Here is a 25494-nt window from a genome sequence, read left to right as displayed (position 1 = left end):
GACACAGTGTGACCATGGACATGGTGTGACCATGGGCACGGTGTGAGCACACTGTGACCATGGACACAGTGTGAGCACAGACACAGTGTGACCATGGACACAGTTTGAGCAGAGATATGATGTGACCATGGACATGGTGTGAGCACAAGACACAGTGTGACCATGGACACAGGGTGAGCACAGACACAGTGTGACCGTGGACATGGTGTGACCATGGACCCAGTGCGCATGGTCCCAGGACAGCTGGGCACATCATGAGTGTGCACACCCACAGGTGTGCTGCTGTGCCCGTGCTCGTACCTGTGTACCTGTGGCAGGGGGTTTCTCCAGCGGTACTTGAATCCCTGAGCGTGCTCCCCGAGCAGTGCTGTGAATGCTGGCACACGGGTGTCTGTGCAGGGGTCTGTCGTGGGTCAACCCGCACTGGCAACACAACCACCACAGCCGCCCACTGACCCCCGCTCCACCCAACCCGCAAGAGGGGAGAGAATCAAGGGGGAAGGGAGAAACTTGGATTGAGATAAACACAGTTTGACAAAATAACAAAATATTAATATATTACTAGTAAATATACACAATATATATATTATAATACAATACACTATATATGTATATATGTATATATGTATATATGTATATATGTATATATGTATATATGTATATATGTATATATCTATGTGTGTATATATATTATATATATAATACACTACTAGTAAATATATATAAAAAATAGAAATAGAAGATACTCAAGCTCTGTCTACAACAGAGCAGCCAGTCCCAGCAAGCTGCACCTAAAGCTGATCCCAGAGAGAGAAAGGAGAGGAAAAAGGCAGAAAGGCTCAGAGGCCTCTGCAAAATGGCAAAAACCAAACTAAACGTCCTGACCAGAAGTCCCCTGTCTCCAACAACAAAAAAGAAAAGAGACGAAAAATATCCAACGCGCCAAGAGAAAGCACCCAAGAGAGAGCAAAGAGTGGAAGGTCCAGCTCTCCTTATACATGAAGCACAATGCCAATGGGCTGGTACGGTCTCATTGCTCAGTCCGGTGTCAGTCCAGCTCTGTCCGTCCATCCCCTTCCTCGCTGCTTCACACCTGTGGGCAGAGCTCAGAGTGTCCTTGGCTCTCAGACCAGAGCAATTCAAAACATTAAGTCTCTTGTTCTCAAACTAAGTCCAAATACTGACCATGCTGACTATGGAAAAGAAAGGTTTCTAACTGCATGAAGAACTGAATGAACATCATTTTCAGTCAAACCAGCACAGTGTCTCCCCTGGCAGCCCCCACCTGCCTGTCATTTGGGGGAGTTCGAAGGCTGACGGGCCAAGCAGGAGCATCCCCACAGCTCCTGAGCTGCAGCAGGGCTCTGCGGTGCCGTGCCCGTGGCTGGGCTGTGGTGGCTGTCACAGCCTGACGCTGTCCCACGGCCGGGACAGGGGAAGCCACCTCGCAGCCCTGCAGCCGGGCTGGCAGCTGGAACGATGGCAAAAGCTGCCCTGGCACTGCCAGCCTGCGGGGATGGAGACCTGGGCGAACAGATCCCGTCCTGCAGACCCACATCCCGAGGGTTTGCCACGCAAACGTTCTGTGAGCAGGGAGAGGCACCAACCCCACCGGGACACAGGAGGAGGAAAAGCAGCTCACGGCTGCGGGAGAACGGTGAAAATCCCTGGAAAAGCCACAGGGAGTGGAGATGGGTCCCAGGGCAGCATGGGCGGGTGTCCTTGAGCTCCCGCTGTCCCCAAGACATGGCAGGGCCATGGTGAGAGCCGCATACCCCCGCAGACCCGCTGGCAGAGCCGTCCCGTGGGACATGGACCAACGGGGGCGTTCCTGTCGGTGTGGGATCCTGCTGGTGAGCTGCTCGCAACCTTGCAGCCCTAACAGTCCCAACGGCTTTGTCTTTCCTCTTAACCAGCGTGTTTTGCAATGTTTAGATTTTCATAGCTCCTTTGGTTTCATAAGACTGGGCTCCTGCTCAAGGTGGGTGTTGCAAGGGAAAGCTCAGTGATGGGAGTGATGAAGGTTGAGGCCCCTGGAGAGGAATAAACGCTCTCTCCTAAAAGTATTGTTTACAAGAACTATCTTCTTCTTCTTCTTCTTTTTATTTTTTTTCCCCTAATTTCATGCTTTCAGAAGGGCCAAGGAAGTTTCTGACTTTCTGGGAGTTGGCAGCTCTGCAACAGCCTATTCATCGGAGGAAAATGTGAAAAAAAGGCTGGGCTGTAAAAACTCCCCAGGATTTTGGGCAGGGAAGCACAATGAGAGCTGACACGTCCAGGTGTCCCGGGAGGGGCAGCGCACGGGGTGCCAGGGACACTGCCAGGGTGCTGGGCTCCTCCGCCCCGCAGGACAAGCCCGCAGCCCAGCAGGGAGCTGTGGCCGCTGGCACTGACCAGCCACGTGGCCACCGGTCAGAAGGCGTTTGCATCTGTGCAGGAGCATCAGAACCAGGATGTCTCTCACAAGCACAAATTATTCTCTTCCTGAGCCATCGATAATAAATATTTAATGACGGAATTGTTCCATGATTTGGTTGTTATCTCCCTGGCCCACCCAGCTGAGCTCCGTGCAGGCCGGCCAGAGCTCGCCCCTCGCGGGGGATGTGGCACAGAACCCAGACCCCAGCGCAGCTCCCAGCACGGGGGGATGTCCCATCTGTCCCTGGGTCTCCCTTGCGAAGTGTTTCAGCCTGAGGGCAAATGGAGATTCTGAAATCTCTTACTATCTAATGAAGATTTTGGAAACATTCCAAACAAGTGGGTGCTCTCTTCACGTCAGAGCTCATGCCAGGAGTACCAAGACAGGGCCATTTGTCCGTGTGGTTTTTCCATTTCAACTGGCCCTAAATACAGCAGAAGGCAAAAAAAAGGGTGTTTAAAAAGCCTGAACTGAACTCAGAACAATAAAAAAATCTTTTTGTTTTGGGCTAAACAAAACCTTGGGGGCTGAGGTGATGTCTTTTAGGTTTCTTTGTTTAGTCAATAGGACAAAGACTGGTTCTTTCCCAGTTTGACCAGCACCACATGGGAGCTGTTCATCTTCAGCAGGGATGGAAAAAGCCGTTGTGGTTTGCGAGCCGCTCAGCGCTTTGGTAGAAATGAAGCAACACAAAAACGCACGCAAGGCTCTGGATGGGAATGTCACCGCTGCAGGCCGAGCTGCACCCGCCACGTCCGGCCCCGCACCACCGAGCCCATCTGGAGCTTCTCCTCGCCCCCATCTCCACAGGGCACGAAGAACAGTTTGAGCTGGCGGTGACCTCCAAAGCTCATCCAGGCCAACCCCCTTGCCATGAGCAGGGACATCTTCACCCAGATCAGGTTGCTCAGAGCCTATCACCTCACTCCTGGGGACCCTGAGCGGTAAATGCAGATAAATATTTTGCCATGCATGTGTGTACGACAGCATGAGGGACAATGCCAGCCCGTGCAGCTGGTGCGGGCTCTCAGTGCCGCCCTTTTTACCCTCCATTGCAGACCTGTCCGGGTTGCCCACCCATGAATCTGCCGCCTGGTTCAGGTGTCTGCCAGGACCACAGCGGTGTGGAGGAGCCCAGGGCTGGGACACAACAAACTCGTGTCACTTGTGACACCCTCCTCACAGGTGATCATGGCACCTGTGTGGGGTCTGGCAGGGCCTGGCCAGCACCAGTCCCTGCACCGCAGCTCTGTCCTCACCAGCCAAGAGCTGCCCGGAGGCTGCGCCTGGGGACACGGGGCTGGGATGCCCTGTTTGCACCGGGCTGACACCACTGTACCTGAGCTCTGCCCTGTGGGTCCCCATCTGCGGGACACCAACCATGGCCACGGCTGCGACCCTTGCCTGGGGGCGGCTGCAGGATGCGCAGGCAGCCCTGCCTGTCCTCAGGTTCTTGACAGGAAGATTTGATAATGGTTGCTTTTTCTTCTCCCCAAGGAAAAGGGCCAGGGGACATCCCTACATCCACCACGCCCCTACTTGGTATCTTCCTGGGCTTGTAGACACCCCTCAGGCATCCTCCATGGGCAGGAGATTGTTTTCAGCAGCCAAAAGAAACGAAACCTGCCTGCCTGGCCCTGTCTGAGGACAGCGTGCTCCTGGCTGCCAGCAGCAAGGGACGGCAAATCTGTGGGGTCCCTTGGACCCTTTCAGGGATGCCCTTGGGGAAAACGGGGGACATGCATCCAGGAGAGGCTCTGGGGCAACAGGATTTGCTGCCTTCAGCACTGGCCCCCAGGCCCGGCCACAGCTGCAGGGTAAGCGGGAGCTGCGTGTCCTCCCTGCTCGGTCTCCACGGGTCCAGGGTCCAGCAGGTCTTGGGAACGAATGGAGGAAAAATGCTTAATCATTGAAACTGTGCAGGCATGGGGCAGCCCAGGTGTCCTGCTGTGGGCATGTGCTGGTCCACATGCCCAGTCTACAGCTGGGGAAACCGAGGCAGAGCAGTTAAATGGTGCCATGTGGATGGGTTTTAATTGTTCCTGGGCCACAGCTGCAGCCCGGCCTCCCGCACAGGCTCCCTGCCCATACAGCCTTTTCTGCCCCTGCAGCTGCCTGTCCCTGCCCAGGGCTCGGCCCTACTTGCCATGATCCCATCTCATAGGAAGGGTGTCCCGATGGCAGGGAAGGGCGAGGGGGTCATGTCCACCACGTCTGCACCCACCGCTGCACTGGTGTCCTGCAAGCGGATGCTTTCAGTCTAAGGACACCCATACGGTGAGCGTGCCCCCTCCGGGGTGCTGGCCAGGCCCCCAGCCCCTGCTCCGGTCCCCGATGGCTGGTCACCGAGGGTGAGGAAACAGGGCGGATATCCGCCACGCACAGCTGCCTCTTTATGTAATGCGGGGAGAAAAGCCACGGTCCCCATGGCGTGCAGCTGCTGAGCAAAGCAGGAATTTTGGGAGCCCCACCCCTCCTCCCGCAGCGGGTGTCCCTGGGAGGGACCATATGGCTTCAATCAGCTGTACCTTGGACGGGGCTCGGCTGGCGGCGCAGGCAGCGCTGAGCACCCACGCCGGGCTGGGGTCACGGCCATGGGGACACATGTGGACCTGGCAGGATCACAGAATCGTAGAGTGCCCTGAGCTGGAAGGACCCACATGGATCATCGGTTCCAACTGCTGTCCCTGCACAGGACACCCCACAGGTCACCCCGTGTGTCTGAGGACGGTGTCCAGTCTCTTCTTGAACACTGTCAGGTTGGGGCCGTGACACCTCCCTGGGGAGCCTGTTCAGTGTCCAGCACCTCTGGGGGAAGAACCTTTTCCTCATGTCCCACTGACCCTCCCTGGCACATCTGCTGCCGTTCCCTGGGCTCTGTCACTGTCACAGAGCAGAGCTCACCCTGCCCCTCCTGCTCCTGCTGAGGAACCTGCAGCCCATGAGCTCTGCCCTCAGGCTGCTCTGCTCCAGCTGAGCAGACCCAGGGACTGCAGCCGCTGCTCATCCGGCTTCCCCTCCAAACCTTCCCCAACTTGCTGTCCCTCCTCTGGACGCTCTCCAGCAGCTTTATCTCCTTTTCTCCTGTGTCCTCAGCCCTGCACACAATGAATGCTGCAGGTGAGGCCAAGTAGAGCAGAGGGGGATGATCCCCTCCCTGTGCTTGCCAGGTGCTGTGCTCAATTCCCCTGGGGTGGAGATGCTGGGGATACCAGGGACGGTGCACCAGAGACTCACCAGCTGCTGCCCCTGCCATTCCCCACAGAGGGGAGGGCAGACCCGATCCCTCGCCACCTGGGCAGGGGTCTTTGCTCCACCATCATATGAGCGGAAAACAACATCCTCCCATGGCAGCAGCCGTGGTGCCAGCCTGCGGGTCTGAGATGCGCCAGGCAGCCCCTTAGCCAAGACAGCCCTGCACGGTCCGTCCCCCCGTACTGGTGAGGACCAGCCCCGGGACCCAGAAGCTTCTCCAGATCACCACATCCACAGCTCATCTCCCAGAGATTCGCATTGGCAAGCGCAGGACAGGCGGTGCAGAGCGCTGGGCTGACAGCACGCTGGACATGGGGCTGCTGCAAACCACCCAGGGCAGCATGAGCCTTTGATGGGCTGAGCAGTTTCTGACTGTGCAGCAGGGAAGAAAAAAGCACAAAATGTACAGGCTGAGGGCCCAAGATGCAGTTTTCCTGCTGGCATTTGGGATAATTGCTCTGCTGGGAGAGCAGCCCTTCTCTAAGGGGGAGTAGCTGGGCACGCAGCCCAGCCTCCAAGGGCGTGAGAAGGGCACGGAGCTGGGCAGGAGAAGAAAGAGAAACTGCAAATAGACCTGAGTGACTGGATCCTTCCCAAACCGCACTGCCGAGGACACGGAGGATGAGATCCTGCAACGCCCGGGGCAGCTCGGGGCCGGTCATGTCTACGGGTTGAGCCCAGACAAGGGCCGAGTACAGCACGTTCCTGACACCAGCCCCCATGGCCAGGCTCCGGCAGCGGGAACCCTTGTGCGTATCACCCTGGTGCCTGTGTTAAACCTCCGGTGACATGAGGATTGACTACGTGGTGCTGCACCCGGGTTTGACAAGCTCAGGCATGGAAAGGCTGAGTCGAGGTGGGCTGGCAGGAGCTGTCCTGGTTGGGGACAGCACAGACCTGCTCCAGCTGTTCCCAGTGTGGACCACAGCTTCACACAGCGGTTTCCAGATGTGATCAGAGCCCTGCAGGTGCATTCACAGATATCTGCAAACCCAGCCTTAGTGGGAGCAGAGCCTGAAGAGAAGGGAAGCCTGGACCAGCACAGCAGTGGTGTCAGCCCCTGCAATTAAGGCTGCCGAAGCAGACACAGCCCAGATGCCCGGTTGAGGGTCAGCACAGGCCAGACCCATCAGGGACGCAGAAATAGTGTGACCAAGCCAGAGTGACAGCGCAAGTTCAGCCTTGCACTTCCCAGAGGACCCTGGTCTCCGCAGGCCCATTGCACCCCTGGAGCACCCGCAGCGCTGCTGGGCCATGGCAGGGGGAGCAGCCCTGGCTCTGCCCAGAGCAGCACTCAATGGGCACCATGATCCTCTGTCCCTTGAAAGACCTCACAGGCTTTGCATTGCTCCTCTTTGCCCTGTCCAGGATTTGTGGCTGCCCTAAGCACCACTTGACAGATGCCCCTGCAGAGATCCTGCGCTCAGCCGTGGGTGAGCTGGCTCACATCCCCTCCTCCCAGCTCTGCTCCCAGCAGGGGAAGCTCAACCCTGAGGGGTCTGCAGGGTGCACGGGGTCCCAGTTCACCCCGCCGCCCCAAGGGGCAAAGGGAGGTGACTCCGGGCAGCACAGAACCCTCATTCACCCCGGTGGGTGCTGCCAGCCTTGGACCAGGGCAGGGGGTGCATGGCGCAGCGTGCCCTGCCAGCACAGTCACTGGAAGGAGTCACTGCAGGGCACCAGGGTCACTGTGCCCACAGGGGCCAGCTCCGAGGGAGGGGGCTTAAAAAGAAATAACAGGTTGTAAACTGCACCAGCAGTACCTGAGGAGTACGACCCCCCAGCACAGGTTCCGGAGGAGCTGCCAGGTGAAGCTATGAGCACTGGAAGGGGTGCAGGTGGCTTCATGACCCCATCTCACAGCAGTGAGGAGAGACCGGGAGTCCCCAGCCCCAGAGAAGCCCAGATGGGACTGGAAGGGCATGGGAACAAGGGCTGGAGCAGAGACCCCCGGGCTCCTCCTGCTCAGGCTGTGATTGCGCAACCTCAGCTCCCCCCACAGCCCATGGGACAGGACCGGCAGGAGTTGCAAGGCTCACAGCAGTATATGGGCTGATTTAGGCAGAGACAAAAGGCTAAATTAAATAGTTCATCCCACTTTATTATCTCTACAGATCCTCCTTATAAAGAGGGTCACTTTTAATTAAACCTCAGGCAAAACAGGCTCTGGACACCAGAGGTGGCATTATGAAAGAGAGGGAAGACACCGATGTCCAGGGGACAACTAACACCCTACTCCTGCAGATAGGCGACCTGACTCGCCATGGCCTTGCTGCTCCTCCTCCCTGTCCCTGGCACAATGCTGATCCCCACTCTGGCACAGGGCAGCAAGTACGGGTAGAGCAGAGATTCATGCCTTGCACTGAGCCTCAGGTCAAGATGAACCTCAAAGAGAGAAGCTGGATGGGACAGACAGCGCTGGACAGAGAAAAACAGGAGTGAGAAGGGAATCGGTCTGCACGGTACCCAGCCCATGGCAGGGCAGGTCCAGCACCTTCGGCCCAGCTCAGTGCATTGTGCCAGGAGTCAGAGCACGAAACTACCCTGGAGAGAAAGGTCCTGGTCTTGGAGCTACAGAGGGCCAGGCCTGCACTACATGAGGATTCACAAGGATCTCCCATGGAAGCACCAGAAATACCAAGTACCAAGCCACAGTGGAAAATATTGTCCAGCTCAAGCATCGTCACTGAGCTGGGTGGGAAGCAGAAGGTATCCTGAGATACACCAGCCTAACAAGACCCATGCTTAGACCCGCCCCCCAAGAGACCTGGAGAGGGGCGCAGTTCACACTTGGATGTCACCCTGGGGAGCCGGCGTACACCATCAGCACAGGCAAAGCTGCCACTCCTTCACCTGGAGATGTGCAAAGGAAAGAGCCCATCAGCATCGATCCATCACCCACGTTCAGTTGAATACAAACCTTCGTCCTTCTGTGGAGTCAGGCTTGCGTTAGCATCCTCATGCTGGAGGACATCACTTATCCTTTTAAAGTCATCAAGAAAAAAATATAAGCCTGGCAGTCATAAGGAAACATTTGCCAGGTCAACCCAAATACAGGGATGTAAAGGTGTCTGCCTCAATCTGCAAACAGCCTGAAACAGCAGCTCAGAGGTATGGACTACCTCGTTTGGGTCTATGGCTCATCAACTACGGGAGCCTGCAGACATGTAAACAGTGACTATGGCATCGCTACCGCAAACTGGAAAGAGGGATTACGCGGGGAGGAGCACCAGCTCGGGCACTGCTCTGGCCCAGTATCGTGTCTCTGGCAGGCAGAACTCAGGCAGCAGAGAGGGGCCAGGCACGGCCCATCAGATTTTCAGTCTTGTCTTCTGACGGTGGGACAAGCAGGGGATCGGCCACCCTTGAACGGCCTGGCTTGCTGGAGATGCCAGCTGGAGTGTTGAAGATGCATCATCTATTTCTGAGAGCAGCCAAAGTTCAGCCTGAGTCAGGCCAAGGGCACAGGAGCGCGTCCCATGTGGGCAGAGGCCGTTCCCAGCACGCGGGGGCTCGTGAGGCTGGGGGTGCAGTCCCTGCAGGCCCCTTAGAGACAGAAAAGGAGCAGCTGAGAGCAGCACAGCTGGAGAGCCCAGCAGCAGAGCAGTGCGGGGATGCTCCCCAGGCAGGGCAGGGAAACACCTTCCTGGCTTCCTCCTGCAGCTCCAGACCTCCAGATCCGACACCTGGAGCAACGGGTGCAACGGGTTCTGGGCAAGAGTCCCACAAACCCCTGAGGAAGCTCGAGGATGTGGAGTGGGGAGACAGGCACTAGATGAAGGTGGAGTCCAGCTGGCTCGTTTCATGGTTATTGCGGGCACGAGCCTCAAAGAGCTGCTTGATCAGGGCGGATTTCTCCTGCTCCAACTGGGTGATGCGTTCGCTCTTGTCGGTCACCTCCTGCGCGGGACAGAGGAGGAAAATGCTGCTTAGAGGAGGAAAATGCTGGTGTTCGCTGCACTGTGGGTGCTGGGATGTGAACCCAGCGGGGAGCCCGGCCCTGGCAGGGGAGCGCGGCCGACCCCTCCCCGGCAGCCCTGCGCGCAGACCCGGCCGCAGCGCCCGCGCCCTCCCCTGAGCTGCGTTTGTCACAGCCTCTTCCCTCCGCTGAGGATGCCCCATCCCTGCCCGTGGACACTCAAACAGCTGCATGACATGGGCTCTCCAGCTGCATCCTGCACGCCCTTCTTTGCAACGACCAAGGTTGGCCAAGCTGAAGGAACACTTCCACTGCCTCGGATTCCCACCCTGCCTCCTCTCCCAGCCCCCGAAGGGGATTTTCTCCCCCTGTACCCCACTCACCTTGGTGAGAAGCCGGTTTTGCTCCTTCAGCATGTTGATGGCTTGCTGGGAGCCTGCTGGGGCTGGGGACGCTGCGGGGCCCAGCCTGCTCAGAGCTGAGGAGGGGTGCACCGGCTGCAGAGAAGGGGAAGGGAAGGGATGAGGCACTGACTCTCCTTCCCAGTGGCCTTTCCAGCCCTTCCCAGGGCCAGAAGCTGTTTCTGTGGCACATGGGGAACTGAGAGAAGCCCAGCACAGGATTAAGACCCAGCACAGTGTCTCCAGAAAGGCAGGCAGAGGTGGGCAGCGCTCCTGCCTGCGTGCCCAGGAGCCTGGTGGGACAGCCAGCTCCCATTGGGCTGACTCAGCAGCTCAGCAGGGTGGTTTCCTTATTCACTTGACAATGGCTGCACCTTTTTGGGGATGTCCTTTAGTTCCTCAAATGCCTTGAGCATCCTCCAACCCAGCTCGGGACTACCTGTGCTGTCCTTTTGGCTGTCGCCCATCCCCTGCCTTGCTGCCCACAGACCCAGGTCACCTCCCCAGAGCCCAGGGATGCTGTGACAGTTCTGATGTCAGCCCAACTACTGGTGTAAGTGGAGGGACAGGATGGGTCCTCACACAAACAACCACAAGCTGCTTATCTGCTGCTCTCACCTTGCCAGTGGTGGAGAGAAGGTCACCCAGGCAGCGGTTCACCTCCTGCAGCTTGGGGACCAGGCGTCCCAGGTGGCTCTGGGTGCCCTCGGGGAGGAATTCCTGCAGGATGGGGGAAGAAGAGGCTGGGGGTTACCATGGGGCCAAGTCCAGGTCCAGCCCACTTCTCCAAACCCAGACAGCAGCTCCAGACCCTCCCAAGCAGACAGGCACCCCAAGAACAAGCCCCAGACTCACAGCACTGGTTTTGTTCTTCCCCAGCAGCCTCTGGCGCTCCTGCATGAGCTGGATGTGCTGGTGGTACCACTCCCGGGTGCGCTCCACCAGCTCCAGACCCTGCAGCAGGAAATCCTTCTCCTGTTCCAGCTCCTTCATGTGCTTCAGCTGCGGGACAGAGCACGCAGAGGTGTCAACCCCTCCCCACCAAGACCCTGTCAAGCCCCAGCAGATGGTTTCTTCACGAAGCACAGAGGAATATGGATACGGGCAGGGGGGTCAACCCCTCTCCCCACAAAAAGCCGTTGAGGAGCAGGATGATGGCTGCTGCCTGATGCTGCTTTCGGTGAAGAGTTCTCTGGTTTGGGAGAACAACAGAAGCAGGTAAGGGACAGTCAGGCCACCTCCGCCCTCCTGCTCCCCACTGCAGAAGTGGGTTTCTCTGCCTCGTACTTATCCAGGATGCAGCGAGAGCAGCCTGCAGCTGCTCCCCAGATCCCCCCAAGGCTGCAAGCATCGCCCGGCAGCACGAGCACGCGGCTCTCCCGGCAGCAAGGAGCTGAGCGAAGTGTGCGCACTGGAAGCCGGAGAAAACCTGCAGCCTTGTTTCCCCAGCGCTCTGCTCCCCTCTGCTTTACCACCAAGGCACCTCCAAGCAGAGCAGAGCACAGCACACCTTTCTACTGAGTCTCTGCTGGTCTTTCAGGTTCTAGCACCAGCATCACCTGGAGACATTTATAGAATCACAGAATAGTTTGGGTGCAAGGGCCCTTCAAAGCTCCCCGAGTGCCCCCTGTGCCATGAGCAGGGACATCTTCACCGGCTCAGGTTGCTCAGAGCCCCATCCAGCCTGGCCTGGGATGGGACATGTTTATGCACCTGGAGGGCTGGTACAATGGTTCCTGCAGCTCCTGTCCCCAGAGCAGCCCCTTGGGGCCAGCAGAGCAGGACCCTGTGTCACAGCGCAGAGCAGGACCCTGTGTCACAGCGCCGCCCAGGCCACTGCAGCACAGCCCCTCCAGCCCCCGGACCGGCAGTGAGGCTGGAGCAGCGCCCTGTGCCCCAGGGGACAGGGGGTCCCCTGCTCCGCTCCCACCTTCTTCTCCTGCAGCCCCCTGGCACTGTGCTGCCACCAGCAGTCACAGAGGTGGCGAGAGAAGAGGGGACAGCCCTGGGGAATAGAGCAACCAGTGCAGTGACCCTTTCATCAGCCCTCACACAGAGAACCCAGGGCTCCCGCTCTCCTGAGCCACACCAGGCGGCCCCCCCGGCTCCTGCGCCTGTGTCTCCATGCCAGGAGCACAGGGAGCTGCCTGCCCTGCTGCCTCTGCCTTCTCTGCCACGACACAGCCTGGACCCCACCGCCCATGGCCAGACTGGGCTCCAGGAGAATCTTCTCCAGGCACCAGTAGGACTTGGAACACCCAGAAGCTGCTGGATGCTCAGGAATATCTCCTGCTGCTTTGGAGAGCATCTGCAAGGCAACAATTCAGCTCAAAAGTGATTGTGGACAGATCCCCACGCCCTGGGACAAGTGAGACCATACCAAGACCTTTTTCAGGCCACCAGCACCTCCCCATCCCCACTGCCAGCCCCAAAGCCTCCCACCCACCCCACACCAGCCACCCTTTACACCAGGGCTGCTCTTGTCCCCACTGCTCCTGGAAATGCTCTTTGCCACGGGACAGCCCCCCGTTCCACATGCTTGGATGGACAGATGGACCAAAGGGGACATACCCACAGGAAGAAGCGCAGAGCCTTGGTGCTATGCCGGCTGTTGCTGAGGGGCATGAAGAAGATGCTGTACGTGGCAAGGACCCCCACCCAGCTTGGGCTGCAGCCTGCGACCGCCTGGCCCGCCCTGGTGCCGCCAGGCTTGCCGGCCAGTGCGGCAGCCGGAGGGAGAGGCAGCATCCCACAGAGCAGGGGGACGTCACCCTCTCTGCCACGTGCGGGGACAGACGGCATCTCAGTGGGGGTGGGATGCTGTGGGGGCAGTGGCAGCTTCTGGGGCAGGAGGAGGACAGAGCACTGGACTTGGCTGGTGCCACCCGGGGTAGCAGGGAGGGGACAGTGCCACAGACTGGGCTGCTCACGAACGGCAGCGCTCAGCCTCTCACGGAAGGTCTCATCCCAGCTACCCCCTGTGGCCATGGGGAAATCAGGCCGATCGATGATGGACCAGCTGAAAAACACCAGCTGAGCAGACAAGAGCTGCAGTGGTGCTGAGGGTCCCGGGGCTGCAGCACAGCACCCGCCCCTCTGCTTCCCTGCTCAGGATGAATCGGTTCCAGCGCACCTGGGGATGCAGGATGGACACCAGTGCTCCCAGTCCCCCATGGGCTTTAGGCAAATTAGCCCAATCACAGCTGAGTGCCTTGTCTCTGTGGGAGCCCAGCATCCTCTCAGCATCAGAGGGGAGGCAGCAGCACCACCCTGTACAGGGATTTGGTCCTTGCTGGACTCAAACCTCTTCTGACTGTCTCTGTATGCTCAGAAGCGGGATTAGTACCCAAAGGATCGTGCCAGGGAAGGGGACAGGGACAGACAGCCCTTCTCCAGGGACAGGAGCATGCCAGAGGCAGCGCAGCACTCGGGTACACGGGCAGGCAGGAAGAAAGGCAGAGGATCCCCCTCCCACCACCCCACACCAAGCTGGGGAGAGAGAGGCAAGGGCAGCACAGGCTCAGAGGAAGAGTGCTTGTGGCAGTGCTGGGAACAAATCCCAGCCCTCGGCAAGACCCGCGGGCCACCAGCGCCCCCTCATCAGCACCAGCCAGGACCCCGAGCTCACAGCAGTGATGGCTCCAGCGGCACACACAGGGAAGAGCCTTGCCAGGGAAGGACCTTCCCCTCTCTGAAACAGCAATTCCCAGCCACCAAACCCTGAGAACCAGAGACCCCCAGAAGCACACATTTACATTTATTACTCCTTGCCAGCCCCTCCCAGCAGAAAACCCCTCGGCCCAAGAGCACCCCAATCCCTGGCATGGCCGCAAGCCCAGCAAAGCCTGTTCTGCGCCCCGAAGGCGGTGGCAGGCTGTGGTCCACGCTGCCTGCGCCACCGGCCAGCCGCGCTGCGCTGGGGAGCCGGGTGACACCAGGGTGCAAGGACTGGAAGTGCAGAGGTGACAGTGGCAGCCTCAGCAGCAGCTCCGACACTGGCCAGAGCTTGTCCCGCCATCACTCATCCCGCAGGCTGGGTCCTGGCTCTCTTCCCAAAAAATGTAGCTTGAGCTGGTGAGCAACATGTCCAGGCAGCTCTTCCATCCCACTTGGGAGCAGCACAGATCCCTCCATCCCGGCAATCTGACTCAGCCACGCCGGCTAAATCCAATACTGATTTCTCTGCATTACTGATAAACATTTCTCCGGAGCCAGGAGGATCAACATGCTTGAGCTCTGACCTACAGAGAACAGCTGGAAAGGGACACAGCCCAGCACCACTGCTCACCAGCGCGGTGTACCCGACCTTCTCTGGGGCACTTGAAAGGCCCAGAGACCCACCTGCTCCTACACCTACACGTTTGCCTTTCCCTGCCCAAGTTTTTGCCCATGGGGATGGCACCTGTGCAGTCAAACACGGGCTCGGTGGGCAGAGCCCAGGGGAACACGTGCCTCCTGCCAGCCCGGCACGATCCGGGACAGAAAGCACCTTGAAAGTAATGGCAGGACCTCCACGTACATCAACAGAGCTTTGTATCTGGAATATCAGGATCTGCCTGGCAGCCCGTGGCTCACACACACACAGGATGGGCAGGGGGAGCCATAGCCCAAACAGAGCTGGTGTCAGCACTGAGGGACACCTGCAGCCCACCTGCCCCCGGACCACGACAGGCCTGTCCCCTTACCATGCTGAAGTCCACGCCGTTGGTGATGGTGTGTCTCCGGTGTTCTGCACGTCCCCGCTGATGCCTCCGGGTGTCCCCAGCCCCTGCGTGGCTGCCATCTCCCTGGGCCTGCCCAGCAGCCTTAGCATCACCACCTGTGACAGAGGACAGAGGACAGAGGACAGCATGAGGCCACCAGCCGCTTGCAACAAGAACTTGCGGCCACTTCTGTGAGACCATCTGCAGGGTGGTCTTGCAAATGGACATGGCAGGGAGCAGCCGAGCAAAGCACCGGCCCAGGCGCCTGTTGGTGTCCTTGTATGGGCAGAGCAGACTTCAGCAACGACCCACGTGGCTGCGCCAGGCGGGCAACAGACCTCGGTGGTCATCTTCTGCAAACAGCAGGCGGCTCCCAGGCACTGCTGTTTCAGTCCCAGCACAGGCAATTGAACCATTAGTGATACTGCCCACCCTCGTCCTGCCCCCACAGGACCCCTGGCTCCCACTCGGGTGGCACAGGCTCTGCCAGGACCCCAACTCCTCTGCCTGGTGATGAGCTTGGCTGTGCAAGATGTCCCGCAAGACCCTGTGCCTGTGCTTTAAACATAGGGTAAATCAGGCCGTAGGTTTTCCAAAATGTTATTAAAATCCCAACATCCCAGCTTGCAAAAGACTGATCTACTACAAATGCATGATGCTGGTGCAAATCCACGCATAACCTATTTTTGCAGATTTAGTACTGGCAGGTTTTAGGCTCAATCCTGACTGAGCTGCCTGTCAGCTGAAGCAGGTATTGGCTGAGCACCTGCAGAAAAGTCAGTACAAGCCCCACACCGCCTGCCCTGGCGAACACTCTAGAAACAGCCTTGTGGCCACGGCCAAGCCAGCTCAGATCCCCTTCTGGCTGAGCAAGGACAGCCGAGGGGCAGCCGGTGCCCGAGCAGCAGCCCTGCTGCACCCCCCTTCTAGCCCCGCTCCCCTGCAGACCCTGCCCGGCGCTCCCCCGGGTATGGCAGCTCACCCTGCCCTCCGCACACCGCGTTCCTCAAGAGCTTCGTTCCCAGCCTGGCTTTCAAACCAGAGCAGTGTGGAGGGTGGCAAGGGAAGGTAGGCAGTGAGGAGAACATCTCCCCCTTGGGACAGCTCCCCACGCGTCTGCCAGGCGCCCCCGCCCATCACCGTGTCCTTCTCCCGGGGCTGGGCACGTGCAGGCTCCCCGGCGCCAGAGCTGCCGGGCATGGATCCAGCGTGTTCCTGGCTACGCTGGCACGAAGGGCTGCGAGTGCCGGGACAGGGCGCGTGGCATTGCCTGGGCTGGCATATCGCTGCCTGCTGCCCCACAAGTGTCCTGAGCCAGGCACATGGACACAATGGAAGAGCGATATGGGGCAAGAGAGGGCAGCTGTGGCCACAGCAGCCACCCGTCACCACAAAGGCAGCGAGGTCTGGGGAGCTGCACCATCCTGGGGCTGCCTGTGCTGCCACATCTGCACCAGTTTAGCAACCAGAGCCGGGCTCAGGTGGCTGCAGGCAATGCTCCCTTGCTCAGCCTGTCACTTTGTGTCACTGCGGAAAGAAGCCACTGCGGCACAGGAAAAATCCTCCTCTGATCCATCATGATGTCCTGCTTCTACCAGTAAGTGCTCCGGCACAGACAGGTCTCCAGCGTGTCAATAAACACAGTCTGTGATATCACACATCTGGTTTGCCAACTGTCTTTGGTTTCATGCACTATGATCTACCTGGGAGGAACCCAGCAAGACCAGTGCAACCACACCCGTGTTCTGCTGGCAGACCTGTAGCACATCCTGCTTGGGAAGCTGAGGAACAGCCCCAAAACCAAAAGTAGCTTCAATAGGCACAATCCCAAAGCAAAGTCAGGAGCACCTCTGGGAAGAGCTGCAGGGTAGAGACATGTTAAAAAGGTTTTCACTGCTGGTCCTGGGAAGCGCCAGGTTGAGCTGAGCTAACCCTGTGATGTGAGCCCACTGCTCAAACAACTGGGCTCTGTGCAGCTGAGCTGACAATACAGCGGCTAAAACAGGACCCCAGTAATGAGCTGGGATCTGCTCTTCTTAGGCAAAGAGCAGGACCAGCTCACCAGAGGTGGAGGAGACCCTGCCATGAGATGTGGGGTGGCCTGCTCCCCGAGAGCCCCTCTGCCCCACAGGGCACGAGCCCAGCGCTCCCCAGCCAGAGCGCGGAGCAGACACCTCAGGGGCATTTTACACACTTACAGACCTGTCCTTGGCAACAGCCCAGACAGTAACAGCCACCACAAGCCACCTCCTTCTGAGCAGGCCACCAGCTCTCCAGGCCAGCCCAGCAGCCAAGGTAAGCGCTGTGCTGGGAGGCGGCAGCGCCCAGAGCCACCACAGAGCTCCCGGCCAAGGCACTTGCTGCTCCGTGTCTTAACTTTCCCAGGTCTCGGCTCTCAGGGGAACCCCAAGGGTAAAGTCCTCCACCAGCGAGATGCTTCGCCAGTGCTGTGACAGGCCACCCAGGCACCAGCAGCAGGGAAGCCATCACAATGACTCCCATGCCCAGTGACTTCTCCAATACCAGCCTCACCATCCTGGTGCCCGGCAGACGCTGTCGGCGGCGGCGGCTCACGGGCTGCTGGCACAGCTGGGATGGGGAGAGCTCCTGAGGAGCTGGAAGCCGGCTCTGGGCAGGGACTTCTCCAGAAGCACTTCTGCCCATATGCTGATGGGAAAGAGGGGACAGAATCACCGCCCCACTGGCTCATTGCACCCCTGGATGCACCAGGAGATCACCTGGCCCCAGCCTCTGCCGTCTTGCCGTGATCTGCATCCAGAGCAGCTCTGATGTATGCAGATGCCCTCTGGACCAGAAAGCAGAGCTAGGGTGGCATCCTGGGAGCACCTCCTCCCCGCAAAACACAGACAGGGAGAGTCTCCTCAGACTCTTTGTGGTTAATGAGCACTGATACACCACCTTGCTGCAGTTGGTTGGGCTCTTACTGAAGCTACCTGGTGAAGCTGGAGCATCACAGCCCAAATGATATAATAACAATGGAGACAGGGCTTCCTGGGCCCACAGGCAGCTCTGAGCGCCCAGCACACCCCTCTGCAGCAAGAAAGAACCGTGTCCTCCCACGGCAGAGCCCAACTCCCACCCAGCCAGGTGAGAACATCGACCTGTTCAACCGCAGCCGGGGAACCCTCGGTGATGGGAGGGAGCGCTGAGCAGCTGCGCAGGGCCTGGAGCTAGAACAGGTACAATAGCTCTGAGTTATAACATTTGCTAATCTGCTGAATCAACACGAAATTCAGGCCTGTTGCCAGAATATGGCCCTGCATTGTGGGAAGCCCACAGCAAGGGCTGAGGCACTAACCCTGCCCACAGGCTCAGGACATCACTGTAACATCAGCCTACCATGAAAAGATCCTCAGCAACCAGAAAGCTGCTGCAGTCACCTGCTCAGTCCTTCCCAGGGCAGAGCTTTCAAATTGCTGGGTTTTACCAAGCAGGATTTTTCTTCAGGTTTTTCCAGATTTACATTCCTGACGACAGAAGAACCAGCCTGCTTAATAATATTCACCCAGATGAAGCTCCAGTGATTAGTCTGCAGGCAAAATGGAAAGTAGAGAACCTCAGCCATGGTTAAAGTTTCCTCTCCACCCAGCAGACGATGGGACAGGGAGGGAACGAGTGGGAAGGGAAGTCAAACCAGCCCAGACAACTTTCCCGAGGTGGAGGAAGCCATCGTGCTCAAGGGTTGTGATAGAAACACCAGCTCCTCACACAGACCTTTGTGTCCATAGATCTCAAAGCACTTCATGAATCTAGATGAAGAATTATTACCTATACCAGACAAATCCAGAAGTCTGGTTTCCTTATAACGTCTCCTACTGCCATAGTCTCCCTGTTGCCAAGGTCAGTGTGTCACCAGGGCTGGGGGTCCTGGCAGACCCAGCACAGGAACCACAGGTCCTGAGGAAGGGGCAGGGTCCGCAGGGACCTGCCAGTGAGCTCAGCCCCGTTGCCTGGGGACAGCAAAGCACATCTCCCTGATGCCATTTTCCCATTTAATTATTGCTTAACCATTTATTATTGTAAGTAGTGCTGCGGAATTATGCAAATAAGAAAGTTGGATTGGATTTCTCTGTGGGTTTTTTGGTCCCAAAACGTGGATGAAATCATGAACAAAGCCTTTCCGAGGGCACATCCACAGCCTGGAGCCCACCCGAGCACCTGACGGCCCACTCTCCAGCAAAGCTGCTCGGTTCTCAGAGACCCCAGCGACTCTCCAAGCCACTCAGCTGCCACACCCGCCCCCGAGGAAGGTCACCTGCAGACTCTGTGCCAGGGGACAACCACAGACACGTTACGGTAAAGCCCTTAATTCTTCCTGTCACCGGTATGAACAGAGAAGCACCCACGCGAGGAGAGATGTGAGGGAAAGCACAAACCTGACACGGTCAGGGGAGCAACACGCTCACCAGCCCGGTTTACCCGCAGCTCGGATCAAAGCTAAAATTAAACCCAGCACTAACTTGCTTGCTGCTCGTTTAAGCCCATAGGAGGGACCAGGGCTGCGCTGCCCGAGGACCGGAGGGATCCGCAGGTCCCAGCCCGTCCGCCCGGCTCCCATCTCCGGTAGCGGTGCTGCCCCGCAGCCCGCGCCGTGCGGCTCCGGTCCCGCCGCGGCCCCGCTGGCTCACCCCGGCCCCGGGGCTGCCCGTGCCCCGGTTCCCGCTGCCCGCCGCTCTTCCCACGCCGCTCCTCTGCACCGCGGGGGCTCGGCGGCTTCTCCGCGCTCCGCCGCCCGCCGCCGCTCTCCCCCGGGGGGTCGGCACCGGGCAGGGCAGCGCGCAGCCCCAGGACGAACCGCTCGAAGGTCAGGTACCCGCTGGCCGGGGCCGCCCGCCGCAGCCCCTCCAGCACCCCGGCGGGCAGCTCCCGGGCTTCCGCTCCCCGCCAGCGGGACTCGATCTCCCGTAGGTGCACGTAACCCCGCCGCCGGTCATCCAGGATATCGAAAAGAGTCCGTAGGCTCTGCAGGAACACCCGGGGAAGCCCCTCGGTACCGGCGGGGAGCGACCGATCACCGCGCTCCGGTGCCATCACCGCCGCCGCTCCCGAGCGTTACTCGCTAGTGCCGCCCCCACGCTCCTATTGGTTGGTGACGGGGGGTCCCGCGCTCTCATTGGTTGGCGACGGACGGTCGCTCTGGCCATTGGCTGAGGGGGAGGACGAAGGTTTGAGTTCCAGGCGGCGCCCGCCCCGCTCCTGGCCGGGAGGCGGGGGTCGCGGCGATGTCACCTCCTGCATCCCACCGGCCCCGCCTGCATCCCACCGGCCCCTCCGCCATCCCACCGGCCCCTCCTCCATCCCACCGGCCCCTCCGCCATCCCACCGGCCCCTGCTCCATCCCACTGGCCCCTCCGCCATCCCACCGCCGCCCGAGACCCTGCATCCCCGAGAACGGGTCGGTGACCCCCGCCCCGGCCCTTGTCCATCCACCGGGCACGAATCCTCATTTCTCGCAGCGCAGACCCGTCCCCGCCACCCCGGCAGCTGCACATCTCCTTATTTACCGGCAGAACTGAGGGAATCGCTGCGTGTGCCGGAATGCAATGGGTACTCCTAGTGCCGGTGTAATAAATACTTTTGGACAGTTGCATTTTTGCACCTCAGACACACTGTAACCTTTCAGAAAGGAAAGCAGCTTTAAGCAGAGATACCTGAACATCTTACATCCCACTCCACAGGAAATGTGATTAGGGAAGCCCAGAAAGCCCAAACGTGGTGTTTGCTCTCACTGATAGCTTTGCAAACACAGCCAAGAGGTTTCAGTGCAGGTTCTCACTTTGGCAGTGTCCCCGCAGGAGAGGGGTGTACGGCTCTTCCGCAGCAGCACAGAGAGCTGCTGTGTGCTTGACTTGCCGGGTGCTGCGGAGGAGCGAGTGCTCATAGCGGGAACTGAGCCTGGGCATCCCAGTGCTGTGACTGCAACAACAGTGGCCACCGGCCAGCAGGAGCTGAGGCAGGGGCCCAAACGAACCATGCACACGGAGAAAAGAGGAAAAAAAGAATGTAAGAGAAACAGGATCTGGATCGTGTATCTTATGAACTGGCTTTGTTTAGAGAATGGGTTTCTCTAATTTGTACTGAAATTCACTGCATCTGTTAGACTTGACAGCATGTCAGTCCTAGTGAAAGGTGCTGCCCTCCTCTGCAAACTCAGTCTGTGTTGCAACAAAGCAGACTGCAGAGCCCTGGTGTCACGATGCCTGTGTCACAGGCACCACGACACGCTCGAGGGGCCCTGGACGCCACCTCCAGAGCCCTCATACTGGATTGATGCTCATGATGCTGAGAGAAGGAGTGTCAGGGAGCGAGCATGCTAGAGGAGGGTGATGGCCAGAAAGGGTGATTAGCCACTGGCTGTGTGGTCAGGTTGTGATGCTGCCTGTGCCATGGACACCTCCCTGTGCCATGGACACCTCCCTGTGCCATGTGCCAGCATGATTTCCTTTAGCTCCGAGTTGGCTTCAAAGCCGAGGGGTGGAAGATGTTTGGCCCTCAAGCCCGCACATCCTTGCGGCCCTCGCAGTGCTTCCCTCGGATCAGTTTCCCTGTCCAGGCCAGGTGCTGGGACTCCATCCCCGGGTGCCTTCAGCACCTTGGTCCTGCTCCTGGCTTCTCAGCCCGTTCTTACCACTCCTCTTCTCCATGGAGTTTTCCAGCCCTGCCAGGCCCAGGCTGCCAGGTAACCACGGCGGCTCTGGAGACCCACACTGGACTGTTCCCTACCAAGGTCCTGCTCTGGCTGGTCTCTGTCTCAGCCAGACTGCTCACAGCCTGCTTGACTTGAAACCATTTATTTTCATGATTTTCCCAGACTTGTCCTACCTGTTTTGAGATCTCTGCTGGCTTAGCCATGTTTGACTGAACAGGTTCCCAGCTGCGTAGGATACAGGGAGAAGAAACCTGTGCAGCATCTCTCCCCTTTCTGCTCCAGAAACAAGGCAGTGAGTGACGCTGCTCTGCTCTGATAGCGTCAGCAAAGGCTACATCAGCACCAAAATGAGTTTTTCCCCAGGTTCCTCCCACACCTCTGGGCTCGCCAGAAGAGACAAGAATAACAGGGGGAATTCAAAGTGACCATAATGTCTCTTGTCCAATTTCCCCGTCTGGCAGGTCTGTGCAATCTGGAGACACCAGAAACAGTTCCTGGTGTTGATTGTGTCTGGTGGTTCAGATGAAACACTCTGTCTCCTCCATGCGGCGTTTCCTGCTCTGGTCCCAGGGCCGGGACACACACGCACAGCCCCTGCCGCTCCGCTCTCACCGCGTGTTCCGCACCAAAGTGCCCTCAAGCGGCACTCAGCGTTTCCATCCTTGACGTGGTTCTGTGAATGAGGTTAGGAAGACTTTGAAAATTCTTGGGGAAGGTCGTGTTTCTTTGGTTGGTGGTGGTGTTAGTTTGGGTCTTTTTGTGTTGTTTTGTTTGTTTGTTTGTTTGTTTTGTTTTGTTTTGTTTTGTTTTCTCTGTCACTGAATAGTTTCCCTTGGGGCCAGCCCAGCCTCTTCTGGTTGACAGAGTCATCTTTACTCTTTTTAAAAATTTTATTTTATTTTATTTTATTTTATTTTATTTTATTTTATTTTATTTTATTTTATATATGTATTTAACATAAACAAAGTAGTCATTCAGTTCTTCCTCCAAGCTACTGGGAAGCACCATCTGCCATTCAAACCTGGCCCGGCCCTCCCCGCAGGCACTGGTGGGAACACCCCGGGCTCAGGTGTGGGGGCACCCAGCACCCCAGTGCTCCTCTCTGGGGAGGACACGGGGTGTCTGTTGTCCCCAGAAGGCTGGTGGTGGCTGGGGTGTCCCGCCAAACAGCGTTGCTTCCCACGGGAGGAGAGGTCGCAGCAGCTGCGCCAAACCCCAGCAGAGTGCTGGGGGAACTGGGTGCTGCTGGTGCAGACTGGGGCGCCTACAGGACACTGCCCACCTACGGATGATGCCGGGCGGCTGTGGCAGTAGGGTAAGCTACTTCAGCAGCGCATAGGCGTTCACATGTGATTCTTGACTCTGCAGAGAACCACACGGTGCCTGCAGCCGTGAGGTTATCTCCTGATCACCATGTCCAAGCAGATGCTGTGAGCCTCTGCTGTGTTCTCCTGGGGGACAGCGAGGTCCGGTGGGGAAGCAGCCACGTGTCTGTGGGCTCAGTGCGTGCTGCTGCCGGCACAGGGACAGAGCAAAGCACAGCCGGCCCCCGCGGGTTGCGCTGCCGGCCAAAACAGCGCCGCAGACAAAACGTGCTGGCTCCTGGCCAGTGCAGGTTACCAGACCATACCCAGGAAGGGCTGGTTTGGGATGGGTTAAAAACAGAGCAAGAGCTGTGCAAGCAACAGTCCAGATGCCAAGTTCTGGTACCCCCATCACTGTTCAATTCATTAAGCGCAATTGATGTTAACTCTTTCAGCCCCAAAGCTGAGGGTGTGCAGGAAATCACTTCCAACCAGGTACCGAAGTGTCAACTCACAAATGCATCTGTCCCCAGGAAACCTCTGGACAGAGGCTGAAAGGCGAGGGGAGCGTGGTCGGGGAGAGGCAGCAGATTTTCCCTTGGGGAGGGCTGTCTTCTTTCATCTTCCCAGCTCCGAGGTGTCATCGTGTTTTCCATCTTGCTGCTCACGGGGCCTCTTGAGGACGTGCTCTGTTTGCTTTGGAGGGGCTGGGTGCTTTCCACAAAGTGACTTTTCTTTCCTCCAGACTGTTTTTTCCGGGGGGGTTGGAGCAGGAAGCCTGTGGCTGCCCGAGGCCCGTGGGCTGTCACGAGGGCTGGGAGCAGGGCGGCCGGTGGGAAGAGAAAATGAGCTGCCGGGGGGCGGGTTTGTTTGCTCACCCTGCGACAAGCCTGGCTCTGCAAGGCAAGACTTCGTGCTGGCAGGCAAACGGCAGTCACTGTGTCCAGCCTCACCCCCACCCCTCCAGCCAATGGGGCTCAGCACAATGAGTTTAAATATAGGACATTGTCTGGGGCTTAAATGAAAGCATGATAGATGCTGCAAGGCCTGCGACTAGAATCCATCCCGCAATTGCTGTCTTATTATGAATTCTGCTCTGCTGCTGCCGATGAAGCCAGGAGTGCCTAAGGACAGCACACAGCATTCGCGCCACAGCCATTAACTACCCCGCCTTTCATCTTATTCAGGGAACGACTGTAAACTCACATTTATTTGGGGAATGTATTGGTATATACTTACATACCAATGCCTGAAGCAGCTCTGCCTCTCTCCTGGTGGGATACCTCACCCCGACCGAGCAGTGTTTGCCATCTGTCTACTTTCAGAGTGCTGGAGCTTTTTTAATGACAAATTTCCTGTTACTCCTGCACGTTTGTGTTTTGTTTGGCCCCAGTGACCTCCTTCCTGCTCTCTCAGGTTGTCCTGCCTGGTATATCTGATCCAACATGCCACTGTTTTATTGCTTTCCAGGTTAAATTTCTACCCTCATGGGTGCGACGGGTTGTGGAATCAGCCCAGGAGACTGCAGCAGGACAAACGTGTTCTGGTGGATGGCTGGATGTGGGGGTGGCAGCACATTCACCAGCATGGTTTGCCGTGGTTGTTCTAGGAGAGCTGAGATCCCATGGCTACGAGATCCCACAGCTGCATGCTGAGGTTCCTTCAAGCCGAGGCAGCAAAGGCTGTGCAAGTTCTGCAGGAAAAGACAGAGCTGGATTTACAAGTTGGATCTGATAGAGGCTTTTCTGATGAATGGGGTCGATGGTTATGCAGGCAGAACGTGTGTGGAAGGGCCTGCACCAGTTCACACAGCAGGAAGGCAGCGAATGCAACCACAGCAGGAATGTGTAAATGGGAGCAGAGCGAGGAGCTTTGGAAACGCTTGGGCTCTGCCCAGCAGGAGCTGTTTCGAGTCACATAACACAGGAAACGGTGTGACAGAAGCTTTGACAGCTATCAGGGATTCTTCCTGACCTGATTGTCACACACGGATGGGGTCCAGCACCCCTGACTCTGGTCACACGCAGGGAGGTGGGTGTCTCTGAGCAGCTGTCTGTCTGTCTGTCTTCTTGTCTCCTGCGCAGCCGGGTTTCAACTGCAGGCAGGATGCCACGGGGACAGGCCGGTGGCTGGGACAGGGAGCTGGTGCCAGGCTGCCCAGTGGCAGGAGTGGAGTGAACATACGGGGGGTTCAAGCACAGGGCATCGCACTGTCTGCACTGGGCAGCCTGTGACCCCGGCGCTGGCCGCGGCGGGGGCCGCCTCGCTGTGTGCCTTCTGACACCACACGGCTGGCACAGCCTTGGGCTCTGGGTTTTTGTGTCCAGTCAGTTCAGTGCTTCCCGTGCTGCGTCTCTGATGAGGAGCCAGACTCGTGAGCCGGGGGGCCTGGCCCCGCAGCAGCCATCGCGGCTGGGGGCTGAAGTCACCCCAAGAGCTTTTTGACATGTTTGCAAGTGCGGGTGCAAGAAGGGGTCTGAGACTTTCCCAGGTACAAAGATCCCAGCGCCCCTGGGGGTACATTTGGTACCCTGGTCAGGTACATCTGAGCCCCCAAACACACCTCGTCTCGGCTGGCACGGCCCAGCGCGGGAAGGGGGAGACGCTGCGAGACCCCGCGGTGCCGCAGACCCACAGGGTCCTGCAAACCCGAGGACCCGACCCCCGGGAGCCCGGGCGGGTCCCGGGAACCGTGCAGAGCCGGGGGCCGAGCGGCGACCCGCGGATCCCGCCCTTCCCCGCCCCGTCCAGCCGATTCCCCGCCCCGCGCGGTCCCGCTCCGGGCAGAGGTGGCCGCGGTGCGGGCCCGGCGGCCGCGGGGCG

At 58.4% G+C, this 25494-nt stretch overlaps 1 protein-coding gene across 1 annotated transcript; it reads right to left on the bottom strand.

The window, feature by feature from the left end:
• Positions 1-9445: 9445 nt before the first annotated feature.
• Positions 9446-19752, bottom strand: SAPCD2 (suppressor APC domain containing 2; the record flags this gene model as incomplete). The annotated part of the gene is made up of 6 exons (XM_080356153.1): positions 19347-19752; positions 14680-14813; positions 10850-10996; positions 10613-10714; positions 9977-10090; positions 9446-9574 (listed from the first exon to the last, which is right to left on the bottom strand). Exons 1-6 carry the CDS (start codon positions 19747-19749, stop codon positions 9446-9448), a joined length of 1029 nt encoding a protein of 342 aa, XP_080212279.1. The 5' UTR covers positions 19750-19752.
• Positions 19753-25494: the final 5742 nt, after the last annotated feature.

This window comes from Nesoenas mayeri, assembly GCF_963082525.1.
Source record: "Nesoenas mayeri genome assembly, chromosome: 18".
Classification (NCBI taxonomy): Eukaryota; Metazoa; Chordata; class Aves; order Columbiformes; family Columbidae; genus Nesoenas; species Nesoenas mayeri.
This window is presented reverse-complemented; position numbering and strand designations above follow the sequence as displayed.